We start from the raw sequence: 19,161 nt of genomic DNA on the forward strand, positions 1-19,161 counted from the left end.
TCCTAAAGGCATTCAAATACACATCTTTTAAGAGCGTGAAAGGTTTTAATGCTAGAGAGATGTTTTAAAATACAGCATTACATGAGAGGGTCTAAAGCTTTGGAGGTTTTCTTTGGCTTTTGCCATCAGAACATTTATTATAGTTTTCTCTTCTTAGATTGTGGTAAAATATACATAACATACAATTTATCATTTTAATCATTTAAAAATGTACAATTCAGTGGCACTTAGTATATTCACAATGTTGTGCTACTATCCTCACTATTTAACTTGAGAACATTTTCATCACCCCCAAAGAAAACCCTGTACCTATTAAGCATCATTCCCATTCCCTCCACTACCCAGCCCATTAATCTACTTTCTGTCTCTATGAATTTGCCTATTCCAGGTACTTCAAGTAAATGGGATCCTATAACATGTGACATTTGTGTCCAGCTTCTTTCACTCAGCATAATGTTTTCATTTGTTTAATAGTAAATAATTTTCCATTATGTGGATATCCTACATTTTGTTTATATATTCATTAGTTGATGAACATGTGGACAGTTTCTACTCTATGATGATTGTAAATAGTGCTATTATGAACATTCTTGTAGAAGTTTTTGTTTGAAGATCTATTTTCAATTCTTTGGGGTATATATCTAGGATTAGAACTGTTGGGTTACATGGTAATCCTGAATTTAACTTACTAAGAAATTGCCACACTGTTTTCCACAGCAATTGCAACATTTACATTCCTACCAGCAATGTATGAGGGTTCCAATTTCTCCACATCCTTACCAACATTTGTTACTTTCCATTTTTAAAAAAAGTATATGGACTTCTTTATCAGAAACTAATACTGAGAGATAAGACAGATGAAAGAAGAGAATGAGGAAGAGGACAGACCCCCAAAGATGTAAACATTCAGTAAATAACAAGCTGGCTAGTATATGAAGGGCCATTTCTGAAGAGGGAAGAACTAGTTGACAGCTAAAGATTATCAATGATTTCACAATTTGCCTAAAATTGACTCAGAGCATAAGTTAATTAATTAATTAATAAACCTCCAATGCAAGAACATTATTTATTCATTCTTTTGATCCAGTCAGTATACGTTTCAAGAGTACCTGGTATATAGTCAATTAATAAGAATTTGTTGAATGAATGAATGAGTCAGCAGTTTTATTCATCCAATCTAAGAATAATCACAATAAGATTACACAGGTGGTTTACTATACCATAATGCCAGATTATATTGGTTGTAATCCACCATGAATAGAAAGAAGTGCCAGAATTATCTTCTTAGCACTCAGTTTCACAAGTATCAACAAAGAAAATATAAGAGTAAGGTCCTAGTCTATTACTCAAAAATAGAGATTAATAACAAAAACTACAACCAAAATTATATTAACACAATCCTTTTAAGAAAATTACCATAGGCAACATGTAACTAAGTAACAAGTTACCCAACCAAAAGAACACAAATGCTGTGCTTTTAGAAGTACTTCACAAAGTATCAACATGAATCTATAATTAAAAACTTTCAACATATACAAACCAAAAATTTCTTTTGTGTTTTTTAATCTGGCTCCACGAAGCAAGAGACTCTCTGGCCCCAGAGGTCTAGGGGAAAAAACACACACACACAAAAAAACAAAAGCATTAAATATATTAAACATTTAATTAAATTCTAAAACAGCATCTTTAGCAGAAAATACTTGAGTTATAGTTACAACACTGCTTTTATATAGAACCAAAATCTTAGCTACTATTTAGGTCAATCATAATGTTAGTTACTATAGCAAAAACAACTGCTTTAGCATTTCAGTTACTTTAAGGTCAGTGGCTCAGAAATAAGATTATGCTGGTAAATAAACTCATAAATCCACCAGACCAGTTACAAAAATTTTAAACATAAAATACAACAAAATAAAAGATTAAGCAATGATTTTTAAATGTTTAATAAAGGATGAAAATTTTGAGCAAAATTAATAAAGTTTTCAAAGAAAATAGAGGATTAAAATGCAACGTAAATAAGAATTGTAGCATGATTTGTGTGTAAATGCATGAGCTCTGCACAATTAAAATTACTTTGGATTATAAAACAGCATGTAGTAAGTGAGTTAGTACTTTTGTAGGCAAGATTGACACTACAACTTTACTACTTGCATTGCAAACTTCTTGGAGCTCAGGTCTTCTTGCTGTTTGAATTTCTCTCCATAAAGGAGATATAAAATGGGAAGGAATAACTAGAAAGGAAATTGAATTTTTTTATTGATAGCAAAATGATAGACTCTGTTATGGATAAGTTAAAAAGTCTTAATTTTGTTGAGATTCCTTATGCTTTTCTGAAATATACATACACAGTCATCCAAATCAAACAGAATTGGAACCAAGATGTCTACAAACCCAAACACTCTAAAAAATCAATGAACCAAGGAGGACCAGGTGTTTGGGACATGGTTAACAAGTATGGTTTTAATATTGAATCATATTTGGAGCACACTACATGGATATTCCAAAATCTATTAACCAGAAGCCATAAAACAGCTCCTTTTCACGTGGTACTGGTTTTAACAATGAATAGAAAAACTTTGAACTCACACTGGCATATACAATTGGGATATAATGATAGAAAGCTTTGAATTAAAAGGCAGTTCATCAGCAAACTCTGGTTGCTTCAGCAAAGACCATGGCTAAAGAGTTCATTGAACATGCTCCTGTGTTAATGTTTATTAAAAATGTGAATCAGTGCTGATGCATGATAGTTTTGGTGGCTTGACTTGAGGATTTCATTTTAAGAAATGCTCTTTATGTCAGTGACTTATTTCAAGCAGCCAGTTTAACTGAATATGTCTCCAGAAAAAAGGTGAAATGCTAATTTGATTTAGAAGTTCAAGGGACGATTCCAAGATTTATTTTAAATTTGGCTTTATGGTCATGAGTAACAATGTAATCTCATCCTATTAGCAAATCTTTGAAATGAGCTTAAGTCCTTTCATGCAGCAGCCAGAAATTAATCTTAATATAGAGGGAAAACAAAACAATCAACCAAACAAAAAACCAAAAGAGTAAATAAGAGGTTCTGGATTGGCCACTAAGTACTCTAGTTTGTGTTAAATGATTTTGAAATGAAGAAGTCTGTAACACTTATACTTGTTAAACATTATAGAAAACATTTCTTGTATTCTAGACTTTAAGTGGTGGGTAAGGATTTGAATAAGAATGTTTATGTTTCCTTTTATGTTACTACCTGATATTAGAAAAAAATGTAAGTATATAAATAATTTTGCTAAATTATTTTGATATTACTTCATGAAATTGCTTCACCTTCACTTGTTGCTGCTATAGATAACTAAAAGATAAAGTGCTAAGTGCTTTCAAGTGAACCCTTTTACATTATATGAAGCTTACTTATCTAATATTTCTTTAACTTGATTTTAGTCCCTCCCCCAAATAATGTGATTTTGTTCTTACCTTACAATTTCTTCCATTTGTTGAGTTATTATCATTCGTCCCATGAATCTATCAAAGAATTCATCATGTTACAAAAAAACCCAAATATATGTTACTTATGACATCCATAGGTGGAAAACTTTAGATACTTTTGGCACTATTCTTATACATGAAACAAGCCAACCTTTTCTTTTTATGAATGGTCCAATAATTATGTTAGAAATTATAAAAATCAATATTTACCAGTCATTGAGCTCTAACAATTCTTGCCATCCCACTCCAGCTATGAATGAGGTAATGAATGTAAAAATGTTTTAAAAATGGTGATATAAATGTTATATATTATTACCATTATTAGTTTTATCATCATGAGAATTTATATTTGCTACATAAGTATACATTATTTAGCCAACAATGAATGCTCAAATATTTCATCACAGTTTATTAAATAAGCTTCCTGTGATTAGAATCACTCATTTACTTATTCATTCATTCATTCATTCATTCATCCAACAGATATTCATTGAGCAACTACTACGTGTGAATTAAGTGGTGGGAATAGAGTAGTAAGCAAAAACCTATCAGGGAACTCCAAAGCTTCTAGAATAGGTGGCTTGTTATCAATGAATTTTCATAACCTGCCCTTTCAGTTCCAAATTCCACTACTTAAACAGCTCCATAGCACAGTCAATTCAAATGAACAATTATTTTCTACTACAGTGAGAAGTAAATTTTGAGTTGAAGCAAATTCTAGACAGAGCTTCATGTTAATCATTTAACTAGGCAAGGCAATATTAAGCATTCCCTTCCCAATGTCCCCTATTATTCCTCCTGTTTCCAGGTCACAGATGGTTTATCCCTTTGGCTTCATTGTTTCTTGCTAATCTCTTACTTCTGCTTCATTCAACTGTCTGTATCAGGGAAATGCACTGCTGTTTTTTCTTTTTCTTTTTTAATTTCCACTTAATGGATTTTATGTAGCCTTGTTTCCAACTTCAACTTTGAATTTAGATTTAAAGAACTAATTCAGCTGTTGTCTCCCTGGGCATCTTTCAGAGATGATGCAGACCACTCTTTTGATTTTCCTGAGCTAAATTCCAACAAGAGAATTCCTGTATTCCTTCATTTTATCTGTCCTGTTATCTTTAATGGTAAGGCACTTCTTGTTGGTTCATGCTAGTTCCATGCTGGATTAACTCATCTTGAACTTTCCTTAGCCCTTTCTCCAAAGCCACACTGTTTTGTTTCAAAGCAAAAATAGCTTTACCATTCTCTTTTCTGATTATAAGGACTACTAGAGGTCTGGTGCATAAATTCGTGCACGGGTGGGGTCTCTCCCCCTGGCTGGCGATCGGCAGGCCAGCCAGGGGGAGGGGCCATGGGAGGTTGGCCGGCTGCGAAAGGTTGGCTGCATTGAGCGTCTGCCCCCTGGTGGTCAATGCGTGTCATAGCGACCAGGTGTAATGGTCACTTAGGCTTTTATATATATAGATATACACACAAACACACACATTTCATAAAATGATTCAGATAATATAAAAAGGATATCAAAAAGGAAATACCATTACAGGTAATCCCACCACTCAGATACAAACACTGCTATTACTTTGGGATATGTTTTCCAGGCTTTTTTCCATACACATATAGATAAATATGTATCTTAAAAACAAAAATGGGACCATACCTTAAATACTGTTGGTAATACCCTCCCCCACTTAACATGTCCTGTCAAAAACATAGATCTACATCATTATTTTTAATGGCCACACATAATATTGTGTTTTGGGGGTTACTGTGTAATTTATTTAAATAATTTACTACTAATGAAAGTTTATGTTTTTTCCTACTTATGGGTAGTCTAAACCAGTCATTTTCAACCTATTGCATCTCATAGTACACATAAGCTAATTACTAAAATTCTGTAGCACACCAAAAAGTACATTTTTTTGCCGATCTGACCAAAAAATAAAAAGGTATAATTTTTATTCATTCACACAGACGGCTACAGTTGTGTTGGCTGTTGTTATTTTTTAATTTGACAATCTAAGGGAAAAGAGGTCAGTGCCTCTGACTAAATAGTCAGGTATTGCATGTTTTAAAAATTCTTGCAGTGCCCTAGCCTTGACTCAGTGGATAGAACATCAGCCTGTGGGTTGAAGGGTCCTGGGTTCGATTCTGGTCAAGGGAAGACACCTTGGTTGCAGGACCCTGGTGGGGGCATGTGCAGGAGGCAACCAATCCTTATCGATGTGTCTCTCTTACATCAATGTTTCTCTCTCTCTGTCTCTCCCCCTCCCTTCCACTCTCTCTAAAAATCAATGGAAAAATATCCTGGGCGAGATTTTAAAAATTAATAAATAAGTTTAAAAATATGTTTATTAGAAAAAAAAGGAATAAGTAAATAAGTTTTAAAACATGTTATTAGAAAAAAATAGAAATTTATAAAACAAGTAAAATAAAATAAAAATTCTTGCAGCATACCGGTTAAAAATCACTGGTCTAAACAATGCAGCCCTGAACATCCTGTATACATATCTTTTCACATTTTCATTAAGCTAAGTTCCTACGAGTAGTAGAATTTCATTATTTTGTTAGAAAAAAATTCCTAGACGTGGAAGTTCTAAGTCAGAGTCAAAAAAATTAAGGATCACTCGGCTGCTTTTGTGAGAACAGACTGCAAGAGAAAGAAAGGGGAAAACTGGTAAGAATAGCAGTAAGCCAGGTAGGAGGCTATGCTGGCTAAGAACAAATTAGTAGCAGTGAAATGAATAAAAGATGGTCACATTTTGGATATATTTTGCAGGTGAAGAAATAAGATGTTCTGATGGGTTGAGATGAGATGTAGGAAAGAGGTGAGGAGAGGTTAGTAGAGAGGGGATGTTGACTCCAGGGATATTGGCCTGAAGAATTGGAAGGAGAGACTGTCATCAACTAAGGTAAGGAAAGACTGTTGGCATAAAAAGTTTTGGAGGGAAAATCAGCTCAGTTCTCAACATGATTAATTTGAGATTTCTACTAAATGTCTAAGTAGAACTGTAGAACATGAACTTGGATATAACAGTCTGGAATTTGGGAAATTTATATCTTGAATGGAGATATAAATCTGTGAGTTAGCATGTAGATTATTTTTAAAGCCATTACCTTGGATGCAATCACCAAAGGCGTGAGTGTAGATAGTGAAAAGTATAGGTAGGAAAGGGAAGAGAACCAAGGACAGTACTAGGGCACTCTAACATCAAGGAGTCAGGGAGAAGAGGAGAACTCAGCAAAGAGACTGAAAGGAGAGACTATTGAAGTAGGAGAAAAACCAAGAGAGGGGAGTATCCTGGGAGCCAAGTGAACTAATTGTATCAAAAAGGAGAAGCGATGAACTATCTAGTCACTGGATTTTGAATTGATGAACTTATTTATAACAAGGCGCCAAATAATGTTTGTAATAGCAAAACAGAGGAAGAGTTAAGTATTGAAAAATTAGGTAATGGTTAGGTAATAGTATATGCACTTAGACTATTATGCAGCCATTAGAAATGATCATTAAGAATACTGTACAGATGAGTCAATGGGGGAAAAAGGGTGACATATATAATACTTGCAACAATAAAGACTTAATTTTAAAAAAGAATACTGTACAGTAAAATGGAAAACTTTTTTAAATTACGAAAGCATTCCACATTCTTTCAAGAAATATTAGAAAATATGGAGAACAAAAATAAATAAAAAACAGCTGAAATCTTACCACCAAGAAATATCAAAAAATTTCTAGGAGAAACCAAGATGGCGGCATAGGTAAACACCGGAGATTGCTGCCTCACACAACCACTTCAAAAATACAACTAAAAGACATAACGGCCATCATCCAGAACCACAGGAAGGCTGGCTGAGTGGAAATTCTACAACTAGAAGGAAAGAGAAAAGCATACTGAGACTCAGAGGAGGTGCGGTGCGGAAATAAAATACAAAGGTGCGGAATTGCATGCGGAGAGGGCTGGTGGCTGAGGACACGATTGTCTTTTTCAATCGGGAGGGAGTCTCAAGCTCTGAGCTCCAGTTCCGGGCGAGTCTCTGGGGACCAGACTCATACGGGAAAAACAGGACTGTCTGGCATCGGTCGGAACTCGAGGGCAGCTTTCTCTCGGAGGCGCTCGCAGCGATTGCTGGGGCCTCTGAGGGCAGGACTGAGAGTAGCCATACTGCTCTCTCCGCCCGCCCTGTTGATCCCATGGGACCCCGCCCCGCCCAAGCTGTGCACGGAGGCTTTTGCATATGAAAGGCCCGGCCCTTTGTAATCTGAAAATTACTTAACAAACTGCAGCTGCCCCATGGCCCCAGGGCAACTTGCATTGCATCACAGCTGGCTTCTGCTGGGTAGCCTCAGGCAGAGGCTAGATTAGCACCTCCTTAGATCCAAGAGCCAGTGTACCCAGTGGTCAGAGTGGGACCGTCCAATTACAACTCAGATCCATAAGGGACACACTCAGGGGGCAGACTCAGTGAGCACCAAAGCCCCACTGAAGCAAGTCTTGCCCCATAAGGGTGTCTTCAGCACAGAAGTTCTCCCACCGTAGATACAGCTGATTCTCACAGCCAATTGGCCTGGAGGACAAATCCTCCCAGTGTTACCTACAACAATCAAGGCTTAACTACAACAAGACTGTGCACAAAGCCCACAAGGGGGTGCACCAAGAGTGTCTACCTCAGGTAATTGGGGAGCCTGAGCCACTGGGCCCTATAGGACACTTAGCACAGAAAGCCACTCTATCGACACAGCAAAGCATAAAAAATGCCGAGACAAAGAAACAGGACACAAATGACAGAAATGGAGGAAAGCAAACTACTGGATATAGAGTTCAAAACCACACTTTTAAGGTTTTTCAAGAATTTTCTAGAAACCGCTGATAAACTTAATGACACCCTCAAGAAATCTAGTGAGACCCTCGATGTTGTGATAAAGGACCAACTAGAAATTAAGCATACACTGACTGAAATAAAGAATATTATACAGACTCCCAACAGCAGACCAGAGGATTGCAAGAATCAAGTCAAAGATTTGAAATACGAAGAAGCAAAAAACACCCAACCAGAAAAGCAAAATGAAAAAAGAATCCAAAAATACGAAGATAGTGTAAGGAGCCTCTGGGACAGCTTCAAGCGTACCAACATCTGAATTATGGGGGTGCCAGAAGAAGAGAGAGAGCAAGATATTGAAAACCTATTTGAAGAAATAATGACAGAAAACTTCCCCTACCTGGTGAAAGAAATAGACTTACAAGTCCAGGAAGCACAGAGAACCCCAAACAAAAGGAATCCAAAGAGGACCACACCAAGACACATCATAATTAAAATGCCAAGAGCAAAAGACAAAGAGAGAATCTTAAAAGCAGCAAGAGAAAGAAAGTCAGTTACCTACAAGGGAGTACCCATAAGACTGTCAGCTGATTTCTCAACAGAAACTTTGCAGGCCAGAAGGGAGTGGCAAGAAATATTCAAAGTGATGAATACCAAGAACCTACAACCAAGATTACTTTATCCAGCAAAGCTATCATTCAGAATTGAAGGTCAGATAAAGAGCTTCACAGATAAGAAAAAGCTAAAGGAGTTCATCACCACCAAATCAGTATTATATGAAATGCTGAAAGGTATCCTTTAAGAAGAGGAAGAAGAAAAAGGTAAAGATACAAATTATGAACAACAAATACACATCTATCAACAAGTGAATCTAAAAATCAAGTGAATAAATAACCTGATGAACAGAATGAACTGGTGATTATAATAGAATCAGGGACATAGAAAGGGAATGGACTGACTATTCTTGGGGGGGAAAGGGGTGTGGGGGATGCGGGAAGAGACTGGACAAAGATCGTACACCTATGGATGAGGACAGTGGGTGGGGAGTGAGGGCAGAGGGTGGGGTGGGAACTGGGTGGAGGGGAGTTATGGGGGAAAAAAGAGGAACAAATGTAATAATCTGAACAATAAAGATTTCATTTTAAAAAATAAATAAATAATATATAATTGCGATTATGAGAGCTACAACTCTGTATATTTTTTTAAAAATATATTTTATTGATTTTTTACAGAGAGGAAGGGAGAGGGATAGAGAGTTAGAAACATCGATCAGCTGCCCCCTGCACGCCCCCTACTGTGAATGTGCCCACAACCAAGGTACATGCCCTTGACTGGAATTGAACCCGAGACCCTTCAGTCTGCAGGCCGACGCTCTATCCACTGAGCCAAACCAGTTAGGGCTACAACTCTGTATCTTATTTAACATTATATTTCAATATGTTCTTATGTCATTAAGTTCTTTGAAAATATTTTTATAATCTACATATTTCCCTCTTCTATATCTATACCATGTACCCATCTAAGCATTCTCCTTCTTGGACACTTAAAATGCTTTCAATATTCCCTTTATATGTAGCATACAGAAAAGTGGAAAAATATAGTTTTATATATATAACGTCTTTACAGCTATGAGTTCCTCAAGGATAGAAACCATGTTGATTCATCTTATTTCCCACTCAGCATAATGAACAGATAGGTGCTCAACAATAACTTGCTGAATGAATACAAACAGCAATAAATGTGAGTCATCTTTCTATTACAAAAGTGTTCTGTAGTAGTTACATTTATATTTAAAACAAAATATGCCGAAACCGGTTTGGCTCAATGGATAGAGCGTCGGCCTGCGGACTGAAAGGTCCCAGGTTCGATTCCGGTCAAGGGCATGTACCTTGGTTGCGGGCATATCCCCAGTAGGAGATGTGCAAGAGGCAGCTGATTGATGTTTCTCTCTCATCGATGTTTCTAACTCTCTATCTCTCTCTCTTCCTCTCTGTAAAAAATCAATAAAATATATTTAAAAAAAAAAACAAAAAAAAACAAAAACAAAAAACAACAAAATATATACTTTCAGTACGGAAAAAAGAGAGATAAAATAGAGGAACATCTTATATTTAATAGTGAATTATTTCCTATTAAAAAGTTTTAACTTTTTCCACATTTTCCAAGATAATATAAAAACTACCCACCATCACATTAGTGATACTTGATCTCATATTAATCTTATGCCTGCTTAATGCTCCGTTTCATAAAATTTTTTTATAACTCACCATTTTTTGAGACAAGGAAATAATAGCAACATAGAAATCTTAAGTACTAAATTCGTCATAGTTAAATCTCATAGTTTAAACTCTTAAAGCATAGGACAGCAAATTTTTAGCTAATTAGAAAGTTCTATACTTCATTTGACTATAATGAAACCACAAAATTTTATAACATCACATAGAAAACTCCATTATAAATAATATATGTATCCAAAACAAATTATGTAAGAGATTATTCTGGAAAAGCAAATGACTAATAAGATATGAACATTTCAACCAATAGAGGGAGACATATTATATGACAAGAAGCTGAGGGTGAATTTTACAAGGTGGTTATAATTTATATTCAATCATCAGTTACTGAGTAAAAATGAGTTTAGTATATCACTTTAATAATAAAAAGTTGTTCCTATTTCACAGCCCACAATAATTAGTCTATCACTGGAAGATGACTTACACTGTATTTAGTAAATCACAACATTAAAAGGAATTCGTTCCAAGTGAACACAAAGACAGAGCCCTTGCCTTCATAGAGTACATGTATACACAGAGTTCTTTTCTTCTAACGAAATAATCTTACTTTGCCCTAGCCAGTTTGGCTGGGTGAATAGAGCACTGGCCTGCAGACCAAAGGGTTCTAGGTTTGATTCCAGTCAAGGGCACATACGTCAGTTGCAGGGTCCTCCCTATCCCTGGGCCCTGGTTGGGGCTTGTGCAGGAGGCAACCAATCAATGTGTTTTTCTCACATCGATATTTCTCTCTGTCATTCCCTCTCTTTTCTACTCTCTCTAAAAAATCAATGGAAAAATATCCTCAGGTGAGGATCAAAAAGATAATATTAATCTTACTTCTCTTATAACTACTATTATTGTTATAAAATTTCCTATTATAGTGATAAAGCCAGTTCATATAGTAATGGAAAGAAATGTCTGAATAAAAGAGCACTGTTTTTGAATTAATACTTTGGATTAGAATTCTGGCAAATTCTGCTTTAGCCTTTTTTCCCTTAAATATATCTCTCCACTACCTCCTCTTCAATAATGTCTTTAATTAGCTAAAGATTTCATTGTATGTTTATGATGGTAAAAATGAGATCTGTAAACAGGACTTAAAATGAGTAGGTTGACTATCACACCATACCTATACAAGTCTGCTTCTGGTTGCTGACATTCTATCACAGCTACAAGAGTGTCCAAATTAGCAACTGTTTGTAATTTTGCTGTTTCTGGAACTGCCACATGAGTCTGAAAAAAACAAAAACACAAGGATTAAACTGCAGTTTCAAGATCTAAATGGGACCATACATATCATCTATTTCTTTTTGAAAAAATAATTTATTTTTCAGTTACAGTAGCCATACAGTATTATCTAGATTATAATATAATCAGGTGTACAATCGTGATTAGACATTTATATAACTTACTAAGTGACCCCTCTGATAAATCTAGCAACCATCTGGCACCATATATACATATATATTCCCTATGCTGTACTTTATATCCTCATCTATTTCAAACCTCCCTTATCTAAAAAGAACACCAAAATATTAAAATATTTTATTTTTCCTAAAAACACTTCCCATTTTTAACTTGACTAAACCATGTGAGGCTACCCTTGAAATAAATATAAAACATTATTTCTTTTAAAAAACTTAGTGACTCTTAAAATTTTCAGTAATTTAAAAATATTTCGCCTTTATCAGGTCAAATTTTATTACCTTAACCAAAGGAAAATATCACTATAATCCAAAGGCATTTTATACACATACAAACCTTTAGGTTAGTTTCTCCATCCAAACTAGCAGTTGTAATGTGACAAGAACCATCGGGTCGATCTGAGGACAGAAGCACCAAATCTGCAGGGAAAATTTCATCTTTGGCTATTCGAACAATATCACCCACCTATGAAGAATTTTGGGGAGAGTGAATATACCAATTTTAAAAGGCAAGGACTAATTGGGTTCTAAACAAGTAGTCTATCACAATATTTTAATGTAGAAAAGCAGGCTTTTGATAAAATTAATCAGATTAAAGTTTGTGACATCAAAATATAATTGATATACATTATTTACTAAATGCATACCCGGATGTTTTTTGATCTCGTTTTTACAAGGCCACCACTTCGAACAACATAAACAGGAGCTCCATTTACTTCATTATCTGAGTTATGCCGTAACCAATCTTCATACCCCTGTACATGTCAAAAGAATAAAAATGTGCCCTTTTTAGTATAATTAGGAGATACATTTTTTTTATTGTTGACACTATTACAGATGTCCCCTATCCTCTCCTTTGCCCATCTCTACCCAGACCCCCCCCCCCCGCCCCCCCCAACTCCCCTGGCCTTCACACTATTGTCTGTGTCCATGGGCTATGAATATATGTTCTTTGGCTAATCTCTTCACCTAATTAGAAGATATTTTTATCAAATAAGAAAAAGAAACATAAAAATCGCCCCCAAACATTTCATTCACCAGAATTATATTAGGCTATTTTAATGCATATACTCATAAAAACTTGGTTTCATTACATACATTTTTCTTATTTTCACAGTATCTCTCCGTTAATCTTTCTCAATTTCCTTATGAAAGCCTCTTCTGTCATCTTTATGGGCCCTTTTTTCACCCTTCACTTTCTCGCTACAAGATTTCTTGTGTACCTGTGGTCTTCAAAAATTTCTGAAATTTATATCTCCAGCTCAATCTTTCTTTTAGACTCTAAACTTGAATATCCAACTGTATTCTTAATATCTCCATTTTGATATCTAATATATTGAACATTTCAAAACTAAACTAATGATGTTATCTTCTAAATCTGTTGCATTTTCAATGTTACCCATCTTGACAAATGACATCATCATCTACTAAGCTGCTCATACTAGAAATCTGGGGAGTCACTTTTTTATTCCTACCTTTCCTTAACACCTAGTCAATCAGTAAGTTCTGTTGCTTCTACATACAAATGATATTTTAAACATAAAATATAAATTTATGCAGCCAGTCTGATGTGGCTCAGTTGGTTGGAGCATCGTCCCATATACCAAATGGTGGCAGGTTCAATTTCTAGTCAGAACCCTAGACAGGGCTAGTGCAAGAGGTTTGCAATGTTTCTCTCTCACATCAATGTTTCTCTCTCCCTCCTTCTTCTCTCTAAATATATCTATAATAATAAAAGCATAATATGCTACACCTTCTGGAAGAAGCCGGGGCTGCGAGGGAAGCCCGGGTCCTGGGTGCCATAGGGAAGCTGGTGCCGGCAGCCAGGGCAAGGAAGGCCTACTACTCTTGCATGAATTTCATGCATCGGGCCTCTAGTATATATATAAAAATTCATACAGCATTATTACAGACAATAAATAGAAAAAAAGAACACATTTTAAAACTGATGTTGAATTATTTTACTTTCTTAAACACTAGACCAATAGAATTATTATTTGTACTTCCAAAAAATATGGTAGGGTATGTGGATCATCATTAAAAAGGGAAACAAACATAAGCATTTCACAAAGACTAAGTGCACGTCTTGTGTTATTTCAAAGAAAATTCAAGAACTCAGAGGTATAACACAAGATAACAAAATGATATCTGATAGCATTAAGTGATAAAAGAACAGAATGTGTTGTGTTCTATACTAACATTTGTGGGGAAAAAATGCTTACCTTTGAAAACACTCTGTATCAATATCTGGACTAATGTACAAATAATGGCTCCCTCAGGGGAGGAGAACCAGGAGACAGGGGGTGGAGGGGGATAGAAGTATAAATAACTTTTATTTATATGAGATTTTGTACTTTCTATTTTTTAAAACATGTGCATCTATTACCTAAAAATGTTAGAACACTATAACATATAAAGCAAATATTAAAAATTACTTCAAGATCTTTTTTTCAGGGAAAACCTTTTGGGAAACCATTCTTAAAGTATTTAAATGATGCAGCCCTAAGCAGATAATTCAGTTGGTTAGAGCATCTGAATATGCCAAGGCTGCCGGTTTGATTCCTGGTCAGGGCACATACAAGAATCAACCAATGAATGCATAAATAAGTGGAACAACAAATCGATGTTTCTTTCTCTCTAAAAAAAAAAAAAATTATGTTGGCCCCACTGAAGATGTGGTATGACAATTTTAAAGAAATTTAATGGAGGGTCAAAACGTTTTTTTCTGAAACTGTCAAAAAACATAGTTCCTTTTATAGCCAGATGAAATTAATAATAAAAACATTATCATTTATAACACAAGTTCACAAATTTTAATCCATCCTACATATTACTGCCAGATTAATCTTTCTAAAACATTGTTTTAATTCGCTATCCTGTTCAAAGCCCCCTCAATAACTCTCCAATGTTTAGACCAAAGAATCTTCCAGACTGTTTAATTTACCAAGCTACATTTCCAGTATTACTTTTTAGTACTTTCCTACATAGTGTCAAACATTAGTCAGTCATGTCATTTCACAAAAAAGGTCTTGCCTTTTCTTACATTTGGGAATTTCCGTAAGTTGTTTGTTGCTACTTTACCTTTTTCACCAATTGTCATTTTACCCTTATTCCAAGTCTCATCTCTAAAAATGTTTCTTCCACGAAACCCTCCTTGATTATCCAGACAGTGTTCCATCCTTTCTCTGAACATCTCAGCTCACTGGGTCTGACCACTACCTTACTGAACTATAACTGCTTTTGTGTTTGGGTTTATCTTCCCTACTTCATAGGTTTTATGCTCACAGAAGGCACAGACTATGATGTTTACCACAGCACTACACCTTGCATTACATAACTATAAAAACCTTTAATATGCAAATATGGTTGGGAGAAGTTAAAAAAACAAGAAAACTAACATCTTTACTCAGAGTATAAAAACTGATAATATAGCTTTTCTTATTTTGATAAAAGGACAAAGGACAAAGGCAGACTAAAAGGGGAGAAAAAAGAAAGACTGGACATGGCAACTTGCATTTGTACAATTTTTCTAAAATTTATTCTACTGATCTATAGGAATGGGCAAATAAACCTGAACAGTATATTCTAGTGTGTTGTGTGTTATTAAATGAGCACAATGTAGGAATAGTTGTTAAAAAAGAGAAAACTCTGAATCCTGACGTTGTAAAGGGAAAAAATCCTTATATATCAAATTTTCTCTTTGAAGTTATGACCTTTCAGATTTCTGCTTTTGCTTTAGTTGTCAAGAAGCTCTCATGTAAATTTAGGAATTAACTACGTCAACCACTGTAACACAGGTTTGAGGTATCATCTTTCTGCTTTTTATATTATGTGTTTTTATAACCCATTTTATAAGGAAACAGGATGTCAATAATAATAAATATATTTAACTTCTATTTTGCAGATTATTTTTCAGATTTTCAACTTGGTTAATGGCATCACATTCCTATTTTGCAGATTTTTATCAGCATTTTTCAATTTGGTTAATGGTATCACATTCCAAATAAACCCAGGCTATATTAGACCAAATATATATACACTAGAGGCCCGGTGCACAAAAATTTGTGCACTCGGGGGGGTCCCTCAGCCCGGCCTATGCCCTCTTGCAGTCTGGGACCCCTCGGAGGATGTCCACCTGCTGGCTTAGGTCCACTCCCTGGGGGATCAGGCCCAAACTGGAAGTCAGACATCCCTCTGGCAGCCCAGCAGCCCTCAGGGGATGTCCACTTACCAGCAGGGAGCAGACTTAAGCTGCAGTCGGACATCCTTAGTGCTTCTGAGGAGGCGGGAGAGGCTCCTGCCACCACCACTGTGCTGGCAGCCATCAGCCTGGCTTGTGGCTGAGCAGAGCTCCCCCTGTGGAAGTGCACTGACCACCAGGGGACAGCTCCTGCATTGAGCATCTGCCCCCGGTGGTCAGTGTGTGTCATAGTGACCAGGCATTCCCAGTATTTCTGCTGTTAGGGTCAATTTGCATATTACTCTTTTATTAGATAGGATAGAGGCCTGGTGCACGGTGGGGGCTGGCTGGTTTTCCCTGAAGGGTGTCCCAGATCGGGGTGGGGGTCCCACTGGGGTGCCTGGCCAGCCTGGGTGAGGGGCTGATGGGTGTTTGCAGCTGGTCACACCCCCTTCAGGATGGGGGTCCCCACTGGGGTGCCTGGCCAGCCTGGGTGAGGGGCTGATGGCTGTTTGCAGGCTGGTCACACCCTCTTCAGGGTAAGGGTCCCCACTGGGGTGCCTGGCCAGCCTGGGTAAGGGGCTGATGGCTGTTTGCAGGCTGGTCAAGCCCACCCCCAGTGGGGGCCCTCACCTCATGGAGGTTTGGCCAGCCTGGGTGAGGGGCTGATGGCTATTTTCAGGCTGATCACACCCTCTTTAGGGTGGGGGGTCCCCACTAGGGTGCCTGGCCAGCCTGGGTGAGGGACTGAGGGCCGTTTTCAGGCTGGCCAAGCCCCCCGGTGATGGACGCTCCCAGTCTCTCCTTTTTTTCTTTCTTATTTTTAATTCTGGGATTTATTTACCTTCTATAATTGAAACTTTGTAGCCTTGAGTGGAGCTCAGAGCCGGCCAGGGCGGGCGGGAAGCTTGGCTTCCTCCATCGCCAGGGGCAACCCAAGCCTCCTGCTTGCTCAAGCTCCGTGGCCACGGCCGGATGAAAGCAGGTACCTGGGGTTATTTATCTTCTATAATAGAAACTTTGTTGCCTTGAGTGGAGCTCAGAATTGGCCACGGCAGGTGGGAAGCTTGGTTTCCTCCATCACTGGGGCAACCAAGCCTCCTGCTTGCTCCAGCTCCGTGGCTGCCGGCCGCCATCTTGGTTGGGTTAATTTGCATATAGTCGCTGATTGGCTGGTGGGCATGGCTTAATGCATAGCGAAGGTACGGTCAATTTGCATGTTTGTCTTTTAATAGTGTAGATTGGGAAACCAGGGCAAGAAGTACTGCAACATTTTAAATTGCTTCAAAAAAATACTCAATAGCTTCATTCATTCATTCATTCATTCATTCATTCATTTATCTGTCAAGCAAATTATTTATTGGAGATATAATCGAAGCATGACCTTGTTCTGGTCACTAGAAATAAACTGGTTTATAAAACAAAGTATCTGCCCTCACAGAGCTGAATATTCAAATGAAGGCAACAGACAAACAAACATTTATTCAACAGAAAGAGGTAGCACCAAATGACAGGAAGAAAAAAGACCAGAGGAGAAAATGAGAGAATAACATGGTCAGGAAAAGCCTAAGCTATCCCAATGGAAAAGGTGCACAGTTGTACATGAGTGTCAGAGTTCAGGCAATAGATTCAGGATACATATATATTTGGGAACCATTAACATATAAATGGTACTTTAAGCCACTACCATGGATGAAATTACCTAAAAGGGAACTACATATAGAAAATAGGTCCAAGGGACAAATCTGTGTTACTCTGATGAAATAAATGACATCTGCAAAACCAAGTAAATATGTGACCATATGAAGTGATTTGAATGCTGACTGACAGTTTCCAAAAGAACACTAAAGGAAAATCAAACAGTGAGAGCAGTAGCATGATATTCTGACATACTAGATATATAACATAAGTTAAATATACTACATCTCAGATTATAAAATGTTTGTCAATTTTACTTCCAAGGCAATTTAAACCTTATCCCTAAATCTTATAAAATGAAAATTTATCAAATTTACATAAGAAAATTCAACTAACTCTCTTTCAAGTGGAAGAAACAATCTCTGTATAACTGAGGTCCTGCCAAGATCTTTAGAGAAATGGTAGTTATAAAGACATGACCTTTCTACAGATTCCTTTATTTCTAACTTGACATGTTCATCCAATAATAATCTTCTTTTCTATATCTAGAATTCAATACCAATTCAGGATTTGGTTGAAGCTACTTCCCACTAGGGTACAACTTTACATAAAAATCAACTTAACCAGAGAAAGTGTAACAAGTAGGAAAGCACTACACAATTTTTATTTAGAACTAGAGGCCCGGTGCATGAAATTCATGCACTCAGGGGGTGGGGAGGGTATCCTTCAGCCTGACCTGCGCCCTCTCGCAGTCCGGGAGACCTCGGGGAGCAGGCCTAAGCCATCAGTCAGACATCCTTACACTGCCATGGAGGTGGGAGAGGTTCCCGCCTCCGCCGCTGCACTCGCCAGCTGTGAGCCCTCAGGGCTTCTGGCTGAGTGGCGCTCCCCCTGCGGAAGTGAACTGACCACCAGGGGGAAGCTCCTGTGTTGAGCAACTGCCCCCTGGTGGTCAGTGTGTGTCATAGCAACTGGTTGTTCCACTGTCTGGTCGATTTGTATATTAGCCTTTTATGATATAGGATGTTCATGTTAGAAGTACATGCTCCACTCCCCATAAACATATCCATTTTGAATTGTATTTTCTTTTCTTTTTTTGTTAATCCTCACCTGAGGATATTTTTCCATTTATTTTTTAGAGAGAGTGGAAGGGATGGGAAGAAAGAGAAAAAAAAACATCTATTGCAGAGACACATTGATTGGTTGAGTCCTGAACACTCCCTGACCAGGGCCGAGGATGTAGCCTGCAACCGAGGTATGTGCCCTTGACTGAAATCGAACCCGGGACCCTTCAGTCCTCAAGCTGACGCTCTATCCACTGAGCCAAATCAGCTAGAGCTGTATTTCCTTGAAATATTGTCAA

At 37.1% G+C, this 19,161-nt stretch overlaps 1 protein-coding gene across 4 annotated transcripts in view; it reads right to left on the reverse strand.

Annotated features, from left to right (window-relative positions):
• Positions 1-19,161, reverse strand: part of ATP11B (ATPase phospholipid transporting 11B (putative)) — a 117,865-nt gene that overhangs the window by 59,337 nt on the left and 39,367 nt on the right. For all 4 annotated transcript variants that reach the window (XM_070406735.1, XM_070406736.1, XM_070406738.1 and 1 more), the window contains exons 5-9: positions 12,628-12,735; positions 12,318-12,446; positions 11,686-11,789; positions 3,460-3,507; positions 1,541-1,605 (exon numbers count right to left, since the gene is read on the reverse strand). In XM_070406735.1, the coding sequence (XP_070262836.1) occupies positions 1,541-1,605; positions 3,460-3,507; positions 11,686-11,789; positions 12,318-12,446; positions 12,628-12,735 (454 nt within the window). The remainder of the gene's footprint in view (positions 1-1,540; positions 1,606-3,459; positions 3,508-11,685; positions 11,790-12,317; positions 12,447-12,627; positions 12,736-19,161) is intronic.

Source organism: Myotis yumanensis, unplaced genomic scaffold (assembly GCF_028538775.1).
Source record: "Myotis yumanensis isolate MYYU_CA2020_CCGP unplaced genomic scaffold, mMyoYum1.0.hap1 SCAF_2, whole genome shotgun sequence".
Classification (NCBI taxonomy): Eukaryota; Metazoa; Chordata; class Mammalia; order Chiroptera; family Vespertilionidae; genus Myotis; species Myotis yumanensis.